Genomic DNA, 21,978 nt, shown 5'->3' with positions numbered 1-21,978 from the left:
TAAAGTACATAATAATTCAGGTCATACCATTTCATAATAAACCTTAATTGATTTTCTTATAATATAATCACCAGATTTAATGCGTATTTCATAGTTTGAAGCAAATTCTCTTGGGTGGCATTCGACATATTTTAATGACTCGTAATAAAGCATTGGCGAGCACAGGGCTACTTTTGTGAAAAACGGCGATATCGTAGGCGACTAGTCACTTTATAGTTCCAAATCTTGTAAGACAAAGAAAGTCGAAATGGGTCATAAATATTTTAGGTAATAGGTGTCTTAGGTTATTGAAGTGGATGTCCCTACAAATATTTCCTGCGATACAAAAAAACGATGTCAAATTCACCCCATGTCAAATTTAAATACACGGTTAGCTTATTCAGTCTCGTCTAATGAAAGCTTTTAGAGACAGCCGAGTATTAAAGTCTTCTAAATATAAACTGTTGGTTCTGCTTACGTTATTTTTATTCTATGATTGTACGTTCAAAACTTTCTATAGTGATTTATTACATGCATTAAACCAGCTATTATAGGGTTTTATTATTTATGCAGTAATCAGACAACTAACTGTTACCTTGCAGAATGTAGGTATATTTTGATCGATTGATTTTAAACTAATTAGTTTTATTATCTATCTACTTTAACGGGATTTTATTATCAAACTCATTAAATAAAATGATGATTAGGTAAGGCTAAGACTATTTAAAGAGTTAGAACACATTAGGCTGAGAAGTTGAATTAGCATTAATTTAGTGAAAACGAATTATTGTATCACTCTCTGTGTCTATCTGATCGTCTGCGCAGGCGTATTTGTTACGGTTGCTAGAATTTAAGCGGATTTCACAAACACAAATGTAATCATACGGCAATCAAACAGAAACCTGAAGCTTTTATCGAGATATATTTAAACTTATTCAAATTAGCGCCGATATTGGTCCAGTTGTCGGACTAGAATTCAAGCCTATGAATTATGAATGCAACAACTTCGCTGCCTTTCGCTGCGCTTTACTGAAAGATAGCAAGTTGCAAACACGATGGAGGTAATGTATTTAGTTGTTAGCCGACAAAGCCTCGGCCTACGCGGTGAGCTTATGGTCCAGACTGAGTTATATCGTACTCTGCAAGATAAACGCCAGACGCAGATATTTCCGCGCAGGAATTCTCTAATACCGACGTGCTGTTCAACTCGAAATGAAGCTGATTTATATTCATTGCGTTTACAATACTTGCATCTGATGACTTTGTAGCATGACATGACATCTCGGCATCTAGGTACCTCTCTACATATACATAAATGAAGGTACAAGGAAATGTTACTTCAAAGTGACACTATGCCTTTCTAAAGTTACCTATACATTCCATGACCAATTATAAGATATTCGTTGACACAAATTGGCATTATTACTATCTATGCAATACCTATATCTATAATGTGCAACTACCTACCTGCTTAAATGGTGTGATAACGGTGTGAAAAGCGCATAAAATTTTAAGACACTATTATGTGCCGACAATGGAGCGCAATTAACATTAATGGCGTATTCGAATACAAATGCACTTTCTTGCCGCCTACTGCTCATTCATTGTAACCTGTATCTAGTTATCTACTATCGGACTAGACCTTATACTTACACAAATATTGTATACACAAACTACTCAAGGTGAAAACGTGATTTAGCTAATCTATGTCGAAAAAAACATACTTCCCATCTTGGATATGGGCCTTTCGAAACACTCTCTTTAATCAAATATCCTCAAAATTCTATACCTGCCAAAGATTTTTTACTTTAGTCCCACGGTTTAAGATTGGATCATACAAAAATTCATGGATGCCTATAAACACATTTTAGATTCAATACCACGTGATCGTCCATACAAAATGAAAAAACGTTAAACGTTCTAAATATTTTCTATTCTCCATGATTTTTAGTATGTTGTTGGCACAACAAGAAACTATCCTTTTTTTACAGAAATTGCAAAATAAATTTATTTTTTTCAACATTTGCCCCAAAATAAATATTTTTCTAAAAAGAGAAACCTTTAAACCTAGAATATATTATGCTGAAGCGATCGACATCAAAGTGATTTGTTAAGATTTAGTTAGTGGAAACCGTTTTCTCCCGTAATGGAATTTCTTAAAAAAATTACCGTTATTTCGTTAGATTCAAAAAGCTATTCTTCGCTCTTAAGTCTTAAGTAATTCTTATAATCCTGGCTAACTCCCTTCCGAATATGATATAATGATAATGAGTCAAACTTATTGTTTTATTGTTTCTCGTGCTGAATAAATATTTGCTACATATTCTTTTCCAAAACATGTATAAAAGAGCGCACTTCATTGTAGGTAGGTGTGCTCCGAGCTACGTTAATAGTTGTTTAGTAACACAAATTCTTCTTAAGTGTCAACCAATAGTTGTATTGTAAATAAGTCGGTTTGGCCGTTAAGGAGCAGGAGGAATGTGCGGGAACCGGTCGCGCTAGCCGGCACCTCGCAGGACTTATTCAGGGCTGTTATTATAATTATTGACCGCAAGCGGCTTATTTGACGCTCACCAGTGTAAATGTGATCTCCTGTCATTTATTCCTTTAAATTCGGCTTGTTGGCGCTATCCGGTTGCAACCCGAAGTAGATTTTGGCGCTCGCGAACTTAATTTTAAGACTGTCTTAGAATTTCACGAAAGCGACATCGCCAACTAGCTAATATAGCTTAGTCTAATCTCAAATTAGGCCTTGTTACCCTACAACATGTAGACTTGTTATGACGAATCTCACCTTATTATGATTTGTTTTACCGGGAAGCTTTTGGTAAATATAAAATGACGTTTCAGACAGTAGGGCTGATTGTATACATCAGTGTCATTGTCATTCTACCAATGAGTTACAGCCTAAGAGTGATTTCAGCATAAGCTGAAAGGACATCAAATCGAGTTGGTTCGCCATGGTAGTTTTGGATTAGAACCAGTTGATCGTATAAGTGATTTATTAGGCTCCTAATTCAGTCACTCACCACCTAGGTTTTTTCTATTGATTAGGAAATCAGATGTCAGCATATGAGTTGCTCTTACGCTCATTGGTAGAATGAGACTGATGCCGTATATTGCACGACCTGCTTGGCCTCTCATGTAAACACACCTAGTAGTAGTTTGCGTATTCATACTACGGGTTGTCTACTTTTAGTCCATTGAATAAAAAGTTCTAGAGTGCGTGAGTTAGTAACGTAAGATGTTTCTTCGGAAACATGTCAAGAGTCCCTAGGTAATAAACATACTAAAACCCCGGGACACTAGGAGGAGCCCCGGAGTGGGGGGAGGGGGGGAAAGGGTCCGTTTTTTCATTTTTCACTTAAATCTCAAAAACGGTACATGTTAGAGAAAAACTTTCAAGGAAAAGTTGAAAGGCCATAAAATTATCTACAAGTTGTACCTAAATCATTTTTTTCTATTCCCAGCCGTTTCTGAGTTACACGCAGTAAAAAATGATTTTGGCTCAAACAATTTCCCCATACTACATACCCATGTTTATCACATCAATCGATCAAAAAATATTTCTTTCTTCCAAAAAACTCAAATGTGCAACTTGTGACCGGTACTGATAGATTGCTCTTAATTAGGTCTATAATTGGTAAAATAAACACATTCCTCCATGGAAGCCTTTAGGAGGAATCGATTGTCAAAATATTATATTAGGGTAGTTTGAGTTACTGAACTTGATATTTTTATTTTTTTCTTCCAAAAAACTCAAAAGTGCAACTTGTGACCGGTACAGATAGATTGCTCATAATTAGATCTATCATTGATAAAAATACCAGATTCCACCACGGAGGCGTTTACGGGGAATTGAATTTTATTAGGGTAGTTACGATACTTGAACTTTTTATTTTTTTTCTTCCAAAAAGCTCAAAAGTGCAACTTGTGACCGGTACTGATAGATTGCTCTTAATTAGGTCTATCATTGGTAAAAAAAACACATTCCTCCATGGAAGCCTTTAGGAGGAATCGATTGTCAAAATATTATATTAGGGTAGTTACGCAACTTGAACTTTTTATTTTTTTTCTTCCAAAAAGCTCAAAAGTGCAACTTGTGACCGGTACCGATAGATTGCTCATAATTAGGTCTATCATTGATAAAAAAACCAGATTCCACCATGGAGGCGTTTATGAGGAATTGAATTTTATTAGGGTAGTTACGATACTAAGTTGGCAAAATAAAAAGTTTTCGAATTTTTCACCTTTCATGGGATGTAGCTTGAAAACGGCTGGGAATAGAAAAAAATGATTTAGGTACAACTTGTAGATAATTTTATGGCCTTTCAACTTTTCCTTGAAAGTTTTTCTCTAACATGTACCGTTTTTGAGATTTAAGCGAAAAATGAAAAAATGGACCCTTTCCCCCCCTCCCCCCACTCCGGGGCTCCTCCTAGTGTCCCGGGGTTTTAGTATGTTTATTACCTAGGGACTCTTGACATGTTTCCGAAGAAACATCTTACGTTACTAACTCACGCACTCTAGACCCCCCTTGGAGGGACTCATTCAATGGACTATTTTTATTTTATTTTATTATTATTGATAGCTCTCGTGCTACTTTTATGTGTATCCCAAATTTTCATATTGCTACTGTTAATATTGATTTGTCTTTCACCTGTTTGTGTTTGATCCTTTCGCATTTTCTCGAAGGTTAGCTGGAAGAGATCCCTTTTAGGGATAAGTTCGCCTTTGTACATAATATTTTTTGTTTTGTTTTGTCTGTTTTATGTTCACCTGTTTATGTGCAAAGTGACATACATATATACATACCTTTACGAGTCTCGAGAACACTCACTGGTTCACTTTAAGCGAATACTCTCCTGTACCAAGTAACTACGGAGGCCAGAACGCACGCACCCGCAACTGCCACTGCGCAGAGTTTTATGACTATTGCAATATAAACCAACCATTGTGTGTATTAATTGAAAGACGAACCTGTATTCATGATTGGAGACTGGATATGTTTAACATAAATGCTATTTTGAAATAAATTCTTTCCTAGCTGTATTGGAAGTTGGCAAGTCTCATCTACTTTATCATTGCAAAAGACTATTTGTTTACGTATATAATCTATTTCGGGTAGGTAATTGGTTACTTTTCATTCAAATAATATTTTACGTAACATATATTATTATTAGTCTAATGATTTTTCGAAATTGGTTCGCGGCTTATGGTTTCCTGCAAGCCTGCTAAAAAAAACAGATCTGAAATAACCGTTAGCTATGAGTAGGTACGTAGAAATCATTAGAAATGTATTCATAATCCAACCCACCAATGTTTAGTTTTTGTGTGCAAATAAATGTTATTGCGAAATCCAATCAAAGCTCAAACTGTTTATTATAGTGAAGCAACTAAAATAAACACATTACGGTTATTCTAAAGCGAATTAAACATTTTCTGTTTAGCTACACATTAATGACATGACGGTGACGGGAGCAGGAGTAATTACCTAATCTTGTAACATGATTTTCTATTTTAAATCTTCAATGTTTTTCACATACATCATTACGTGCCCGATACTCATTTTAACTTACAGTGACTGATTAAAATATAGTAAAAAAAAACAGAAATGACAGTAGCAGGGAGCTCAAGTAGCTAATGGCATAACTACACTCATTACTTTCATAGTAGGTATATTTGGTTGCATGGAACTAAATTTACAGATTTCGGGAGACTATAAAATTACATTAAATTAGATTCCTTCATATTTAATTACATTCCTACGATTGTTGGTATAGTAATGAGATAAGAAACATGTTCACAAGCCAATGCACTAGCCAGAGTCCTAGAAATATCCAGTCACTAGGCACATGTCGGATGTCGGCCGGCTCCTCGCCACGAGAATAACTTATAGAGCACGACCTAGTAATGTATGCGAGCTAGAGTGCTTGATAACCGAGTCGTTTACGTTTCTGGTATTTCTAATTTTCGACCATAGAGCTAAGCCAATAAAGCACAGAAATTTCCCATAAGCAAAATATTTTAAGTAAATTTACTTAAAATAGTCCAACACATTAGGCATTAAAATGGAATGTTAGCTCGAGGACTATCCACTAAAAAAAGACTAGGAATCATATCTTAATGATTTCTTGTTTTTTGCTCACACATTCCTTTAATTTTGTTAAGTTTCAAGTTTCGTTTTCTAGAAACGATTGCTAACTGCCCTGATAATTTTATGGCACGTCTATCTATACTATATTCCTCGAATAATCACGGAACACAACTGCAGAATGGACATATTTATTATTATTCAATTTTATTGCAATAAATAAATCTTAGTAGAACTAGCGCCCCATTTTGTACAATAGCACACAACACACAACTATCGGAGCCCAGGTGATACCTCGATGATAAGCGACAGTCCACGGCACGAACACCACTCATAGTGATAATCAGTACGTAGGGATAAGACCTACGAGTATTGTCAGATTTTATCGAAAGCTTTACGAGCTCCGCGAACTTTCGCAACGGAAGATCAGCCAACGGATATACGTTCTGTGTTGAACATGTTTATCATAATATTTCTAGGAAAACTGTTGATGCAAATAGGTTTTCTGGAGGGTTGACCTTATGTGCCGTCAAAAATTACAAAAAAAAATATGTCGTACATAAAACTTATATAAAAAAACTCAGAGTGGGTAACATAACGTAACCTACCCCGCATCAAATAATGAAGCAATATAAACTTTATATAAATAAATATTATACCTACCAATTTACGTATAAGAAATAATTGAATACGTAATGTAATGATAAAGCTTTGAAATATCAATTTTAATAATCTACATTTATGTTTTATTCGCTGTTAATTATTGTAACTAATTGCCAAAAAAATACCTATACAAAAAACACAACATACTTGTCACTTATACACCAAGCGATAAAACTTGCTAAAGATCATTATAATTAATTAAGTAAACAGTACCAATTGACCTATCGATATTTCATTATTTTACCTACATTGTGAATCCGGCACGCGAGGCGTGGCGAGTGATCGCAACGGCGGGCGGATCCGCAGCCGTGGGATAATGAATAACCGCGTAAATAAGCCTAATATCACCGAAAAACACAAACCATAGGTTAAATATACTCTAAATAGTAACCTAGAACGCAAAGTGTTTTTTTTACCAACTATGACATTAGGACGAATTTAGTGATAGACTACTTTTTCAACTTGGTGAATTTGTACCTGCAATTTAGTCATCGCGCATTTTCTAAAAATTTATTGGTACAACATGCAGTTTAATAACTGATAACTTTAAAGTTTAAAATAGTCTCAAAAAGCCTATTGTTCGCCAATAAGGGAAGTTTAGGACTGAAAATGATCCGAGCGAGGTCAAAGACCCGTTAACGGTCTTGTTTGTCAGTAGGCGGGCGGCGCGCGCGCCGCGACCTTCACAAGGGAAATAGAAATAGATCCGATTAAAAAGTTATCACAATGACATTCATGCCGATTGTTTGAGTATAAGGAAAAGTTAATGATAATGAAGATCAAGCTTATTACTTTTTGTTATGAAATAATTTAATAGGTATAGGTAAATATATGTTTAAGCATTTAACGATATTGTTTTTACATAACACGTAAGGAGATACGTACGTATGAGGTACCCGTAATGCTGTACATAATCAGAATTCTTTGGTAATAATATTTAAAGATAAGAGATGTGCTTAAGTACTAATAAGCAGTAATTAGGGAGTTTATAACTACACATTTTGTTAGCATGGTGGTGTATTTATAGGAAGGTATTTCAGTGTAGGTAGATAAACCTAAATTTATCTCTGTTTTTAAAACCTATCGTGTCACCTGTTTTGTTTCTGGGACGTGTGGGAAAACTCTTCATTGTGTGTGTAATATAATATCATTAATATGTTTGTTGAAAGTGAGTTAATCATTTTATTTATGTACGTAATATGCTTAGTTTCGAGTGATCGCTAACGTTTTTTTTTCGCATTTCATATATATAAACAGTTTAAAGATGAGTATAGAGTACAAGAGGCGAGAGAGCGACATTCGAACTCGGTTTATTTGATAGTGAACTCATATTGCTCTCGGTGCATCTCACCCACACTTAGTGGGAGTAAGATGTACTACGAGTAATGTCATTTGAATATTAAATCAAGATGAGTTGTTAGAGTTGTAATGCGTCTCTGGATATGCGTAACATCGCCGGCGCAGCGTGACGGCGCGCCCGCCGTGACAGCGGCCTCACTCGACACAATTCAACCCGACCACTCAATATTGTCCTACTCTGTCACACGTCTCAAATCACAGCCACATGCAAGTTATCTTTTATCTGGCTAACAACCTATCTTCTACATATATGTAATTTTCACATTTACTAACTTTGGATTTTTGATTCTTTGGATTGTGTTTTTATTTAACCCTCTGTCTACACTCGCATTTGTTTGTAGAATAGGTAAATATAGATTTGTGTTTCCACCACGCTCTATTTATTTAAATTTACCTGACAGTACTAGCCATACGTCGATACCTACACACAACTACTGATGTTTGTTCGCCATGAGACATTCTTCCGCGATCGGCGAAAGAAAAATCGTTCTGGCAAGCCGTATAGTGTAATGTAACAAGGCTTACCAATTTATTTCAATGATTTTAGCAGCGTATAAAGATCAAGACATAATTAATCTTAGACACGTCTCACAGTGGTATTTAGAAAGTTTAGGATTATTTCGGTTGCAAATAAATCACGTAAAAAAATAGGAAAGGCGGTTTATTCGATCACTGTAAGTATTTTTTCAAACGCTAAAATAATTTCTTCGTTTTATTTTCGAACGGAATCAGAAACTACCAACTAAAGTTATTCCAGGTTTCCCTTTGTAATTGGATCCATAATATGAATTAAACGTCACATGAGATACTTGTTTAAGAGGACCCTCTTCCATCCTTGATACAGACTTTGAAGAAAATAACTCCATACATTCTCTATTACTTACTTTACGTCTAATACCTACTCAGTTGAAGCGTTGTACATGGTCCCAAAAAATCTTTCCCAATAAATTTAAAAAGTAGGTAAATCTTTTCAGTTATAATTAAAATAAATACGTTTATTATTAGTGAAATTATTATATTGGAAAATTAGAAAGTTAATTTGATTTAATTTAAAAATTATGAGCTACCGCTGGACCTTTCGTGCTCTATCAGCTTATCTTCTTCGTACCTAGCCACCACCAAACCAAGACCATACCAAATAGGTATTATATGTAATCTTATTAACCATTTTAGTAAAGTCGAAAATAAATATATCGGAAACCGCGTATCCTCTTAAAGCAGAACAACCGTACTCTCTACATAGAGTCAAGATATGCTCCGCCCTTATACGGCTGTACAGGTTTCACGAAGTTATCGTGAACGCTGCAGCTTGTGCAACAGGTGCTTGAATTACAAGTAAATTTACATACACGTAGCCATGTCAGGAATGCGACTATAGTAAAAACTATCTGATATTCTGTTAATAGACTCGAACGAAAATAAACAGTGCGACGCCAACGCTTTAAACAGAGGACGTTGTTTGCGAAAAATTACATTTCCCAAGCATTCGTTGCCTGAGAGAAAAATTTAGACATTAATAAATGAATCTAATTTATAAGAGATACAATTTAGGAATTGAGGTAAATGACTGTTTAAAGGTCTTCGCACACTATATCAATTCCACACCAACTCAACTCACTTTTGGTTCAGCTTAGTGGACGACGAGTGGACGACGCGTAGACCACCCGACAGTTACCTAAATGTTAAACTTGTACTGTAGGACATACAAGATAAGGCTTTAATTTCAATATTTAATTTTGAGTCGAGTGGCTGTTGAGTTGTAATAGTGTGCTAAGACCTTAACTCTTTGAACTATTCGAGTAATTATTAAGTTCCTTTGCATTGAATTTACACAAGAGTTTATAGTCAACGCTGGTCGTGTACATCCCTTAGTTTATAAGCGATGAATTCACGCAACAACTTTCGTAAAATGCGATAAGAAATGTTAAGAATGCAAATTCTTAATCGCAAGTGTGACGTGTACGCGATAGTACTCTAATCCCAAGAAAGATAACAATAATGATGAGTAAGTCCGTAAAATGCTTAGATTCTACACAATTGAATAATGTTTGAGATGCGTGACAGTAGCATGCGCTCAATAGATTATTAAACACAGTTCCAGTATCGAAGTGCATTACTTAAATTCACGAACTGTATGCTTCGGCTGTGAGCTCGTTTCAGTACATCTTGGCATCCGGGTCCTTAACAAGTTTGCCTAATCAGAGCTCAAACTTATACTGGTACTTCTGACTCAATACGTCTAGAGATAGTTGATAAATAGACCCGTGTTGTTCCGAGATTCCGATATTTCTGCTTTCCCCGATAATAACAAGACATTATCTCATGTAGGTACAAGAGAACATGCTGAAATCTGTTCTAATGCACCGTACAGCGACAGGGTATGGTTCACACTCCACCCGACCTCTGAACTCGGAGGCACTTTGCTAATAACTGGATAACGAATACTAACTTAACTATTACAGTGCTTAATGACGACTCTAAATGAATTCGTCCAGGAATCAAAACATCAACATCCGTGTTTCGTATACTTGCTAGTATTATATGTACAATGTTGAAATGAACGTCGCCGATATAAGGTGTCGCAAGTCACATGTAGGGGCGTTATATAATGAAAAGCAAAACACTAAAGACACTGTATAGAGGGAAAACTACCCTGTTATCAAGACGTTTTAGAATTCTGGTTAGCGTAGGTAAAAGCTTTTATAAGCAAATTTAAAAATCCCTATGCATCAAAAGAATGTGACATGGCATATGTAATTAAGTAACATATGCATAATAACATTAATAACAATATATTAGCCCACAATCGCCACACAAAACGTGAAAAACATGCCTCAGGAAAGGTGTTTAGAAAAATATCGTTTTCATCACAAACTATTTAGAAAAGTATTGAAATATTGAGTGCCTAACTAATAATGTTTCGGGTATTCTGAAAACTTCTAGTAGTTCTAACCTCTTGTTCTGTGCCCCAAAAGAGTAGGTAAATTTTTAAGTACCTACGGGATTACAAAGTAAGCCGGTAGCTAAGGATCAAAGGAAATATTAACGAATCAATTGCAATCATGAATCTACCTGTTTTAAAATATTTTGCATTTTTTAGTCTTTAAAACCGGTAATCTCATGTTACAGGGCTATATTCCTGAAGAAGATTCTGTTTTCTATTCCATATGAAGATATATAGATTTTATATAGTCACCTTTGCATATTATTTTTCTTAAGAGGCTGTCAACACCCAATGTCCTTGAAATTGATGTTACTTAAACAGTTTTTTAAGAAAGACTATTTGTTTTAGTCAAGTAAGAAAAATATATGTTCATATTAATTATATTTCAAAGACCGTGGTTGTACTCGATACATGATTGAACGAAATCGGCTCGATAGAAAATAATTGCAAAGATTGGTCTTAAAATCACAATTAAACGGTTCTATGTCTTTATTGTTTTGACTTATGGGTCTGCAATTAAAATCACAATTTCAAAACATTTATATCTAAACCGCTATTGAGTAAAATATTACATTAATAATCCACTTTTTTTTATTTAAATATTTTTCTTATTATTCCCTTGCCCAGGCCCAGTAACATGCGACAGTGCTATCTCATTTACTCCGATACAAATAGACAGTGTGCGCGCTTTAGGTATTGACAGCCTCTTAAATGCAATAAAATCTGCTTTTGAGAAACTATTAATTGCTCTTGCTCCGTAAATCCGCTGAGCTGAGTCTGACTTTTATTTCTTAGTTAAGATAATTGTGTCATATATGGAGTATCGTTAAATAAATAAGAGTGATAATATTCTGAGTGGTTATATATCAACAATAATATTATGAAGTTAGTACATACTCGTATGCATCTTACATACCTATTTTAAATTGCACTGATATTAAATTCTAAGGTATATTTTTCATTTTTATTAATAATGAAACTACCGCGAGACAGACATCGTATATTAAATAATTCAATTTTTCGTTGTGGTCCCCGAAGCTCAGATTTTAACACATGCATGCAAACAGAGAGACTATGGATATCATATTTCATAAACGCTACATGCATTGCACGTTTCATTCATTCTTCGGGATGAAAACATTTTTTGCAGAAATTAAGCTGTTCACGTTGTCCTGGCGCTCAGTAAAGTTCCCGTAACAAATAATGTACAGCATTATTAAAACACGCGGAATCATTACACGCAAGAATTGCATAAAAACCGCCTTTAAATGGCGCTTACGCTAATTATAGTTGCTTACTTTAAATATAAGCTTCTAATAACACATCTAATATCTTTAATTATATCCATTTTATAAACGACCCCATTACCATTTTTAAGGTAGTATTAATTTGTTTACATCATATCCGTTAAGAAAGCCGATAAAGATTGCTAAAGATGTCTTTAGTTAACTAGATAAGTACCTAATTAGTTCCTATTGAATTTAACTTGACACTTAAGATACCGCTTGTATGTAATTAAATAAATACCTACCTATTTCCGTTTAAACATAATAACGTCTAACAAATAAACTGGGGGCACGATAGTGCCCCCACCAAGATGAGCAAAGCGAAGCGCAAGGGCATGAGGGCATTACCTACCTTTACTCGAAGCGCTTCGTCGCTTTTTTGAACCCTCATAACTTGTGTTTGGATTATACCAGATAAACAAAATTCTTGAGATATAATGTCAGAAATGGCCAAGCCATATATTTTGACTAAGGTGAGTAAGGTGAAGAGTTTGTGACGTTGGGACTTGTAGATTTAGAAGCTTGGCTCTACAAGAGATATTTATTTATTTATTTTTTAATATAGGACATTATTACACAAATTGACCAAGTCCCACAGTAAGCTCAATAAGGCTTGTGTTGAGGGTACTTAGACAACGATATATATAATATATAAATATTTATAAATACTTAAATACATAGAAAACACCCATGACTCAGGAACAAATATCCATGCTCATCACACGAATAAATGCCCTTACCAGGATTTGAACCCGGGACCATCAGCTTCGTAGGCAGGGTCACTACCCACTAGGCCAACCCGGTTGGTCGAACCATCGGAACCATAAGGCTCGCACTGTCAAATAGATATGATAACTATTTGACAGTGCGAGCCTTATGGTTCCGTCTTGGCAATATTTTACATGAAAATGTTTTGATGGGATACCTACTTTGTTTAATATTTACAAACCCGATTTCAGGCGAGCGAGAGGCACATTATTTTGGAAATCTTTTGAACAACTGTGCAAAAGTTTATTTATAACTGAAGTTGTTTTGGTTTTCTACGAGATATCTACAAATCTTTACAAAGTTACCTAGGCATTTGCACAATTTGCTAACACATATTTGCCTCTTTTTAGTATACTAATTTCTCAACTTTTTAACAAAGTGTCCAGTGAAAAGAACTAAACCGTAAACAATGAGTATTGTTAGTAAATATTTGTTCTTACCCGCATATTCATCTCTTGGCCAGACATGGCACACTCACTAGCACATACCTATAGCATCACATTAAAGTACAACACAATAGTGCCGAATAAACAAATGCACGCTATCAACACGTCGCGAGAGTTTGAGGCAACTGTGCAGTCGAGACTGAATGCACCCCGGCCGCCGTGTGTCTGTGCACGTAGGTCCCTGAGCTGCGAGTCGAAACTTCAGACTACTAGTATAAATGTAATCTTTTGTAAGTCTAGTAGTATTAACAGTAATGCGCAGAGCAGCGCTCAATTTTGTCCTGAGTCATTTAGATTGGCAAAAAAAACATACTAACAAAAAATATTGCTAATAGGTAAACCACGTAATTCTGAGCGCATTAATAGTGTCTTTACAATAAGGCTTATTTCCACTATTAACTTACGGTTTCTATTTCGTAATTATTATTTTATTTCGATATTGTATTAACGTTGACATAAATGTTATGGTACTGCACATACATGTTTCTTTATAAATAATTATTTAAATGACTATACAATTTCAGAATTAAGCCTTTTTGATTCGAACTTTAATAACTAAGCCGTTTTGTTGAGGCCTTATGTAAACTTTTTTTATTTGTAAATTTCAGAAATAAACTTTTTAGAAATAAATATGTTTTTATTCAGGAATTAAAATTAACCACTAAAATAATGTTATGATGATGTTTAAGTTCGGGTATAATAAAATTATTATACACGAAGTAGAATGCATTCAGCAGCTGTGCAATTTTTGAATATATAGTTAAAATAAACCTTAATATTAAATAAACATGTTTACGTTTGTTACGTAGGTACTTACTGAGTCAGAAGACAATCAAAGTGCAATAACAATATCGGCCAAGGAAAAATGTGTATGTATAAGGAAGAAAGAGCCCTTTTGATCCGAACTTCAATATGAACCTTTTTTTAGAGAACAAGGAGAGACGTTTTAGAACTTTAATATTATGAAAATACGTAATTTTGTGTTATTATTAATTAGCAGACCTGCATTGATAGATAAAAAAAGAAAAATGGGAATAAGCCCTTTTGTGCCCTCCTCAATTAGTTCCACTCACACGGTTGCCGGATTTACAGTGCGTGATAATCTCGCTGCATAACACTAATCGCCGTTGCAATTCCCTTATACATTATACAGTGTACAGTCAGCATCAATAGTAACGGATGAAACAACGCGCCGAAAGAATCTGATATTCCGGATAACTTTTCCGAATACATATAGATAAATCTCTAAAATTCACATTCAAAAGTATATCTTTTACGGTCTTAATTGTTGTCATATAGAAACATCACTGTTTATTGAGCTGTTACAGAATGGTAGATACTTTTGAAGCGTTGTTTGATCATCTACTTTTGATGCTGACTGTACGAGGTGTACCTATCAAAAGTATTTGATGATGACAACAATTAAGTATGCATAAACGGCAAGAGTAGGGCGGAAAAGCGGCTCTTTCAATATTTAGACGATCTAATCAACATTTGCCGCTTTTTAGGGTTCCGTACCCAAATGGTGAGACTTCGCTGTCCCTCCGTCCGTCCGTCTGTCACCAGGCTGTATCTCATGAACCGTGATAGCTAGACAGTTGACATTTTCACAGATAATGTATGTCTGTTGCCGCTATAACAACAAATACCAAAAACAGCATAAAATAAATATTTAAGGGGGGCTCTTTTATAAATAATGGTACGGAACCCTTCGTGCGCGAGTCCGACTCGCACTTGCCCGGTTTTTTATTGAGATCATAACAATTACCTTACTCGTTTCCACTGCGGTCAATTTTTTTCCCAAAAGTAGGCAAGGTTTTGAGAAGATCCCGGGGCGAGTATATGCTGGTTAGTCTGAGCGTTCGGCTCGCATGTCGACAAACGATCGCAACCCCTTCTTGTCTGATATTCCTCTCGCTTACGATCGTTTATCAGCACCACCAGTATAAGTCTGATCTTACCTACTATTCATACTTGTTACAGATCTCGGCGCGAAAGTCACAATGGTTCCAGTGTTTGGCTCGTCTAATATGTACGATGAAACAATTTACACGACCTGTGGCGTCCGCAGGACCACAGTGTAGACACAGGACACTTTGATAGCGGAGCGATAACTCTGCTTTCTCCGTAGAAACCCGAGGACGGATAAAGAGTTCCTATCTCAAGAACTTCTAGAACATGTATAGCTTGTATACAATGAACAAAGTTATAATTTATTACGAACTATAAATGATTAAAACAATTATAAACCAGCTGCAGCCAATTTTAAGATTATTTAAAGTATTAGACACAACAACAGGTTTTTTTTCTTTTATTTTTCCTTGAGTACGATTATAATACGTAATAGTCATAAAGTTTTCGTTGCCGTACCTCACGATTGATAAAAGACACAAACATTAAATAACCTAAAACGAATGTCAATAGACCAAGTCATAAAAACATTCTAAATTGATAAAGATGTTTAATTGAAAAGGGTATCACGGTTAAATGTCAATTTAAATAAGGCAGTCAGAGCAGGGCACGGGCGGTCTTTTATCGTAGGGGTTAATTAACGTTTTCGCATGGAAAAGTACTGCACGATTACTTGTGGCAAAGAAAACAATGTCACTTTATCTATAAATAGAAGGTCACGCGATGCAGGGCTCATATCCCAATCGCCTCCCAAGCGTTTTACTCAAGCGAACTAGCATAACTGTGACCGTCAAAACTGTATCCGTAACGACTAACCTATCTATTGAGCACTGGTCTCTCTCGGGCAGTTATATACGTTGCGTTGCGTGATAGGAATAGCCCAGGGCGGGCGGCGGTACAAATGTGACAACTGCAGCGCGCATTTTGGCACAAGCTTTTGGGTTTCTGAATGCGCTGAGAATAGACTCCGTGACACCAATTTATGGCCATAAAAATGAGGTATGCTGATGGACTGATATTGTATAAGCAAACTGAAGAGGTGGCATGCTGAAACTTTGCCAAGTATAGCGAATTATGAGTGAGTGCATGTTAACCCCCGTGACGGTTCGTGCTCCACGTTAGTTCGACCCCCACAGTAGGTACAGGTACCCAACGCGTTAAAAATCATATGTTCGACAAAGAGAAGCGCGGTACATATTAGGTACAATCTGCATCAATAGTAGCATATAAAAAAACACGCCATTAGTATCTGCCACCCACGATTACTTTTCCAAATAGATATATATCTCTCGACAGTTTCCGTTCAAAGGTGTCTGCACCAGTTTAATTTTTCAATATTTAAAGACATGTCTCGTTTTGTTAAACTACGAGTATCAGAGCATGGTAGACACTTTTGAGGCATAGTCTGCCACGCTACTTTTGATGCTGACTGTACCTACGTACTGTCATCAATTCTAAGCTTACAGAAACAAGATTTGTTCAATCAAAACTCTTTGCGTAAGCCATGTTTGGCGTACCTATGCTCACAGAGGAGACGTGCAAATTTTGGATAAACAGAATTGTTTCCATGAAATGCAATGCATGTTTCTGTGTGCACATCGGTGTGCAAACAAACTTAATGGACTCGAGTGGCAAATATTGGCGATTGTTTGAATATATGTATGAAGAGAATGTGTCAAACCTAACAATAACAACGACGTGTAAGTTTTAGCCAGCAAGATTCTTTCTAATTTGAACTAAGATGCTAATAGGAATATGTTGAGAAGTCTTTCTCAACTGGAAAGTACCAAGTGGCACAACCCTCCTAGATCTCCCCTATACCTAGTGCTATAACTGCTTTTTTTTTTTTTTTTTTTTTTATGGTAGAGGAGGCAAACGAGCAGACGGATCACCTGATGGTAAGCGATTACCGCCGCCCATGGACACCTGCAACACCAGAGGGGTTGTAAGTGCGTTGCCGGCCTTTGAGATGGGAGTACGCTCTTTTCTTGAAGGTTTGAAGGTCGTATCGGTCCGGAAATACCGCAGGCTTACGAGTATCATAGCAATATCTTACATGGACATTAAAATGCAACTTATGATGTTAGGTATTAGTCCTTGCGTGTGAAAAAATAACATTACGCGTCGCTGCTATAAGTACCTATTATAAACAGAATTAATTAAAATTTGCATACAAATGCACTTAAGCTCAATCTTATGCTATATTGGATTTTTTAATCACACTCTTATTTAAGAAAGACATAATTGAACATTTTTATGTATCTCATTAAAAATAATTAGGTGTTGCAGATTTGTCACAAACTTTTGTTATTTGGTATAGTTAATTGTTACGAGTAACCTGTTAACGGTGCCTTTCGACCAAAGATGTGCTATGCTTGCTATGCTATGTTTTCATACATTTGAAACGCAAATCTAGCTGCAGCTACGTTTCAAATGTATGAAAACAAAGCATAGCACATCTCTGGTGGAAAGGCACCCTAAATGTTACAGGTAATTAAAGACTTTTGTTTAATAAAGCTAAGACGACTAAAGAAAGCGTGTTAGTTTTCGTATAGGTAAATAAATAAATAAATATTATAGGACATTATTACACAAATTGACTAAGCCCCACAGTAAGCCCAATAAGGCTTGTATTGAGGGTACTTAGACAACGATATATATATAATATATAAATATTTATAAATACTTAAATACATAGAAGACACCCATGACTCAGGAACAAATATCCATGCTCATCACACAAATACATGCCCTTAGCAGGATTTGAACCCGGGACCATCAGCTTCGTAGGCAGGGTCACTACCCACTAGGCCAAACCGGTCGTCAAAATATTTATATATATTTTTTTTTGTTATTTTAGTAGAACGCTGTCACGTGTTTTTTCCTCTTTATATCTGTATATTTTAGCCATGAATAAACTATTTTTATTTATATTATTATTTTAACACCCGTATGTAAGCATGATGGTCCGAAACGTAATGAAGTTGCTCCGGACAGGGAATCGAGCCCACTGCGGTCAACCGCACGTTACCTGACACCAGCCTGCGATGATACATCGTATAGACACTACTGACTATTCATACATAAACCTTAATTTCAATGGGATAGGGCCTATAATCTATCAGTTAAGTGTATTGTTGCTAGTAAGAAACTACTGCAGATTCTATTTTTGAATGCACTTCAAATGGGGTTACGGTAACTTTTGTTTTAGTTCCAATTCAGGGGATGTGTTACGTATCCTTGACGTCCGGCAGGTAGCTGTTTTTGCCTCTCCGTCACGATTTTTTTTTTGAATTTTTTATAATCGTAAGTTTTTGCGTGTCGGCTTGGGCCTTTGGACTTTGGTTCTTTGGACGAATTACCTACCAAAAGCGATAAATTTGCCACAGATTATACACATTCTCATGATTTTTGATATTCTGGACTCATATATGGAGGTACATATACATATATCTATTGACCATTAAAGTACGAAATGTTTTCATCAGATTAACCAGAGATACACTTTTTCATCCAGGCAAACACGTCAAAGTCACCTTCTACGTACCTATGTGTGAATTATGAGGTGATGTGAATCTATTGATCGAGATTGTTTGATTTCGCAGTCAACATTCGAATTGCTTGTTAATGAATTAAATTGTCAATTTGGCAAAACCAACAAATGACCACTAGAATGAGAAACAAATTATTTTTAGAACCACTGTCAAGCTATTTCCGTTATGCATCAGTGGAACAAAGGAGCAAATTTAAAAAATGTAGGCGCGAGGGGTTATCATTATCAACGTTATTGTTCCATTCCATAGATAATTTGAATTTCGCATATTTTTCTACTGACAAAGTAGTTTGACAGACTATACCTACAGAAACTTTAGGATGATGAATATCTACGTACGACATGTTACGATACCTACTTGATACAGTCAACATGGGTATGGTATGGGTACACCCATACTATGGGTAATGGTGATAGCCAAATAAGAAAATGGTGGCCCAGAGTTCTTTTTGATTGACCGTAGGTACTAAATTTAATTTATCGACAAATAAATAGGCAATTACAGGACACGTAATCCCGTTATAAAAATAATTAAATGAATTGCGATTCAACTTTTTTTAAATAGCCTTGTCATCTTGTAAAAAGTAAATGTTACTGTACTTTCACGACTGCAACCTAAAGAAGCCCAAAAGGGCAATGGCTCCGTTTTGCAACCCAAACCCAAGATTTGACTTGTATTTAGCAAAGCAAATTCCATCTTGTCTTCGAACTAAGAGAGAATACTGCTGTTCGGATTTGCTCAAGATGTTCATTCATAACCGAAGAGCTACTGGTAAATGTCTATAATAACAATTCGTAAATAAGTCGACCATTTTAGATATTGTTCCCCGCTTATCTAGAGTGGATAACTATTAAACACTTGCTTATTTATTTAAAGCGTACCATGACCCCAGACAACAGTGAACGATTCAAACAATACCTATTTTACTTAGATTCGATTATTTCCTATGACCATATTTCCACTGGAATTGGATCTTAGTCAAAGATTATTCAACAACGCTGATAAAAAAAAATACATTTTATTGATGCAGAAATTTCAAGGTTTATAATATAGACATAATACAAGAACAAATATCTTGTTACATTCTAGCAAATTCATACAGTGGATTCTAAAGACATATTTAATCGAAATGGTAGATACCTTCAGATTTAAAGATATTGAACAATTCAGTAATGGCGTGGCGTAGAGGCTGTGACGTCTCCTGATGGGTAACTTTTTGTAATAATTGTTTTTTAAGTTATTTATTCATTTAATGAATGGTTTTTGGTTACTTTTTTCCATCAAACTTCATCACTGATTTGATTTAAATAAAATCTTCTAAATTATCAATGTTCCAGGAAAGATATAAGTATCAAATATATTAATAAATCAAGTCTAAATTGCCTTTGTTTGAAATATTTTAAAATGATGTTATTTTTAGGGTTCCGTACCCAAAGGGTCAAACGGGACCCTATTACTGAGACTCCGCTGTCCGTCCGTCCGTCTGTCACCAGGCTGTATCTCCTGATACCGTGATAGTTAGCCAGTTGAAATTTCTACAGATTATGTATTTCTGTTGCCGCTATAACAACAAATACTAAAAACAGAATAAAATAAATATTTCTTTCCAATCTCGAGGTTCTCATCCAATCACCGAAGTTAAGGAACGTCGGGCGGGGTCAGTACTTGGATGGGTGACCGTTTTCATAGATAATGGTACGGAACCCTTCCTGTGCGAGTCCGACTCGCACTTGACCAGTTTTTTATATTTGTTGACTACATCAGAATATCCTTAAGAGTCCCCGCTCGACCGAATTTCATCTTCACATACATAGATACATTCATAACATAAAACTACGTGTTGGATTATGATGAAACTTTTCACATACAATGACAGGAGCTATATCTAGTCCTGTAATTAGTTTATATAGCTCCAGTACATAAAACAAACAAAATAGAGCAAAAACAAGTTTTGTATGAAAAACTTAAATTCGCTGTATTTTTTATAAATATGGTATCTGAAGCTACATAAATTAATTACAGGACTAGATATACATACCTTAACCTTTCGTAAGTACAAACTTTCAGAGCAATCGAGCTAGTCGTTTTAAAATGAGAGCGTAACTACGTTTGTATAGGGAACCAAGCTTGCTGGGGACTGTTAAAGCCTAAGCAGGTGTTTCACATTAAAATAACAAAAATGTAACACATTCCATCACCTTGCCTAATTTAGCAATATGCCAAAGTTGCTAATCAATCATTTTGTAATGAAAGTCACGAATGGTACGCTCTACCTATGTGCACTAAACACGTGTCCTTTACTCTTTCAGTACCTTGGAGCACACGATGTGTCATATTTCTACGCAGAGTTTTCGCTAACCTATTAATATTAAGGTCAGTTGGGGTAAGTGCGCCCACAAATAGTTAGTACAAGTAGTAGTTTTGTCTTTCCTTTCTGGGAAAGTAACAGTATTCTGGATTAAGAGCTCAGTAGTTAGAAATAGGCGCATATTTTACCATTATCTCGAAAATCACCTCACAAGACCTGTTAAGATCGCTATTCTCATGCGCAACCGGACACGATAAAGTGTTCGTCTCGTGGTTTGTCTTTTACCAAAAGGTGCCCGCTGATAAAAAGGTATGCAGTACATATAGATGTTCTCATCTCGGCTGACATTCAACGCTCCGACGGCAGTTTTTACGGTGTAAACTTCCGGCGGACAAACGGGTAACGATAAAACTCCAGTCGTGAACTCGTGATCGTCCAAACGTCGATAAACACTGATTTGCGCGGATGCTGCGTTTTTAGCAAATTAAATCAAAACATTTGGATGACTGACAACTTGGAATTTTCAAATTAATAACGGGTTTCTAAACGAGAGATTAAAACCACAGTAACGTAAAAGGTGGAATCATTATCAGAAACAACAGCCTATGTCCTCAGATGGACAGAAAAGATAAGAGACTGACATATTTATAGAGCCACTATCGCATT

General features: G+C 35.7%; 1 protein-coding gene across 3 annotated transcripts in view; it reads right to left on the bottom strand.

The window, feature by feature from the left end:
- LOC133523462 (glycogen-binding subunit 76A) overlaps positions 1–21,978 on the bottom strand; it is a 57,276-nt gene that overhangs the window by 24,862 nt on the left and 10,436 nt on the right. The window contains exon 1 of one of the 3 annotated variants that reach the window (XM_061859058.1): positions 13,534–13,689. The exons of the other annotated variants lie outside the window; for them this stretch is intronic. Coding sequence (XP_061715042.1) covers positions 13,534–13,560 — 27 coding nt within the window. The 5' untranslated portion in view covers positions 13,561–13,689. Of the gene's footprint in view, positions 1–13,533; positions 13,690–21,978 lie in introns of those variants that run through there. 3 annotated transcript variants of the gene reach the window in all.

Source organism: Cydia pomonella, chromosome 12 (genome assembly GCF_033807575.1).
Source record: "Cydia pomonella isolate Wapato2018A chromosome 12, ilCydPomo1, whole genome shotgun sequence".
NCBI lineage: Eukaryota > Metazoa > Arthropoda > Insecta > Lepidoptera > Tortricidae > Cydia > Cydia pomonella.
The sequence above is the reverse complement of the archived record's forward strand: the minus strand, read 5'-3'. Positions and strand labels throughout refer to the sequence as shown.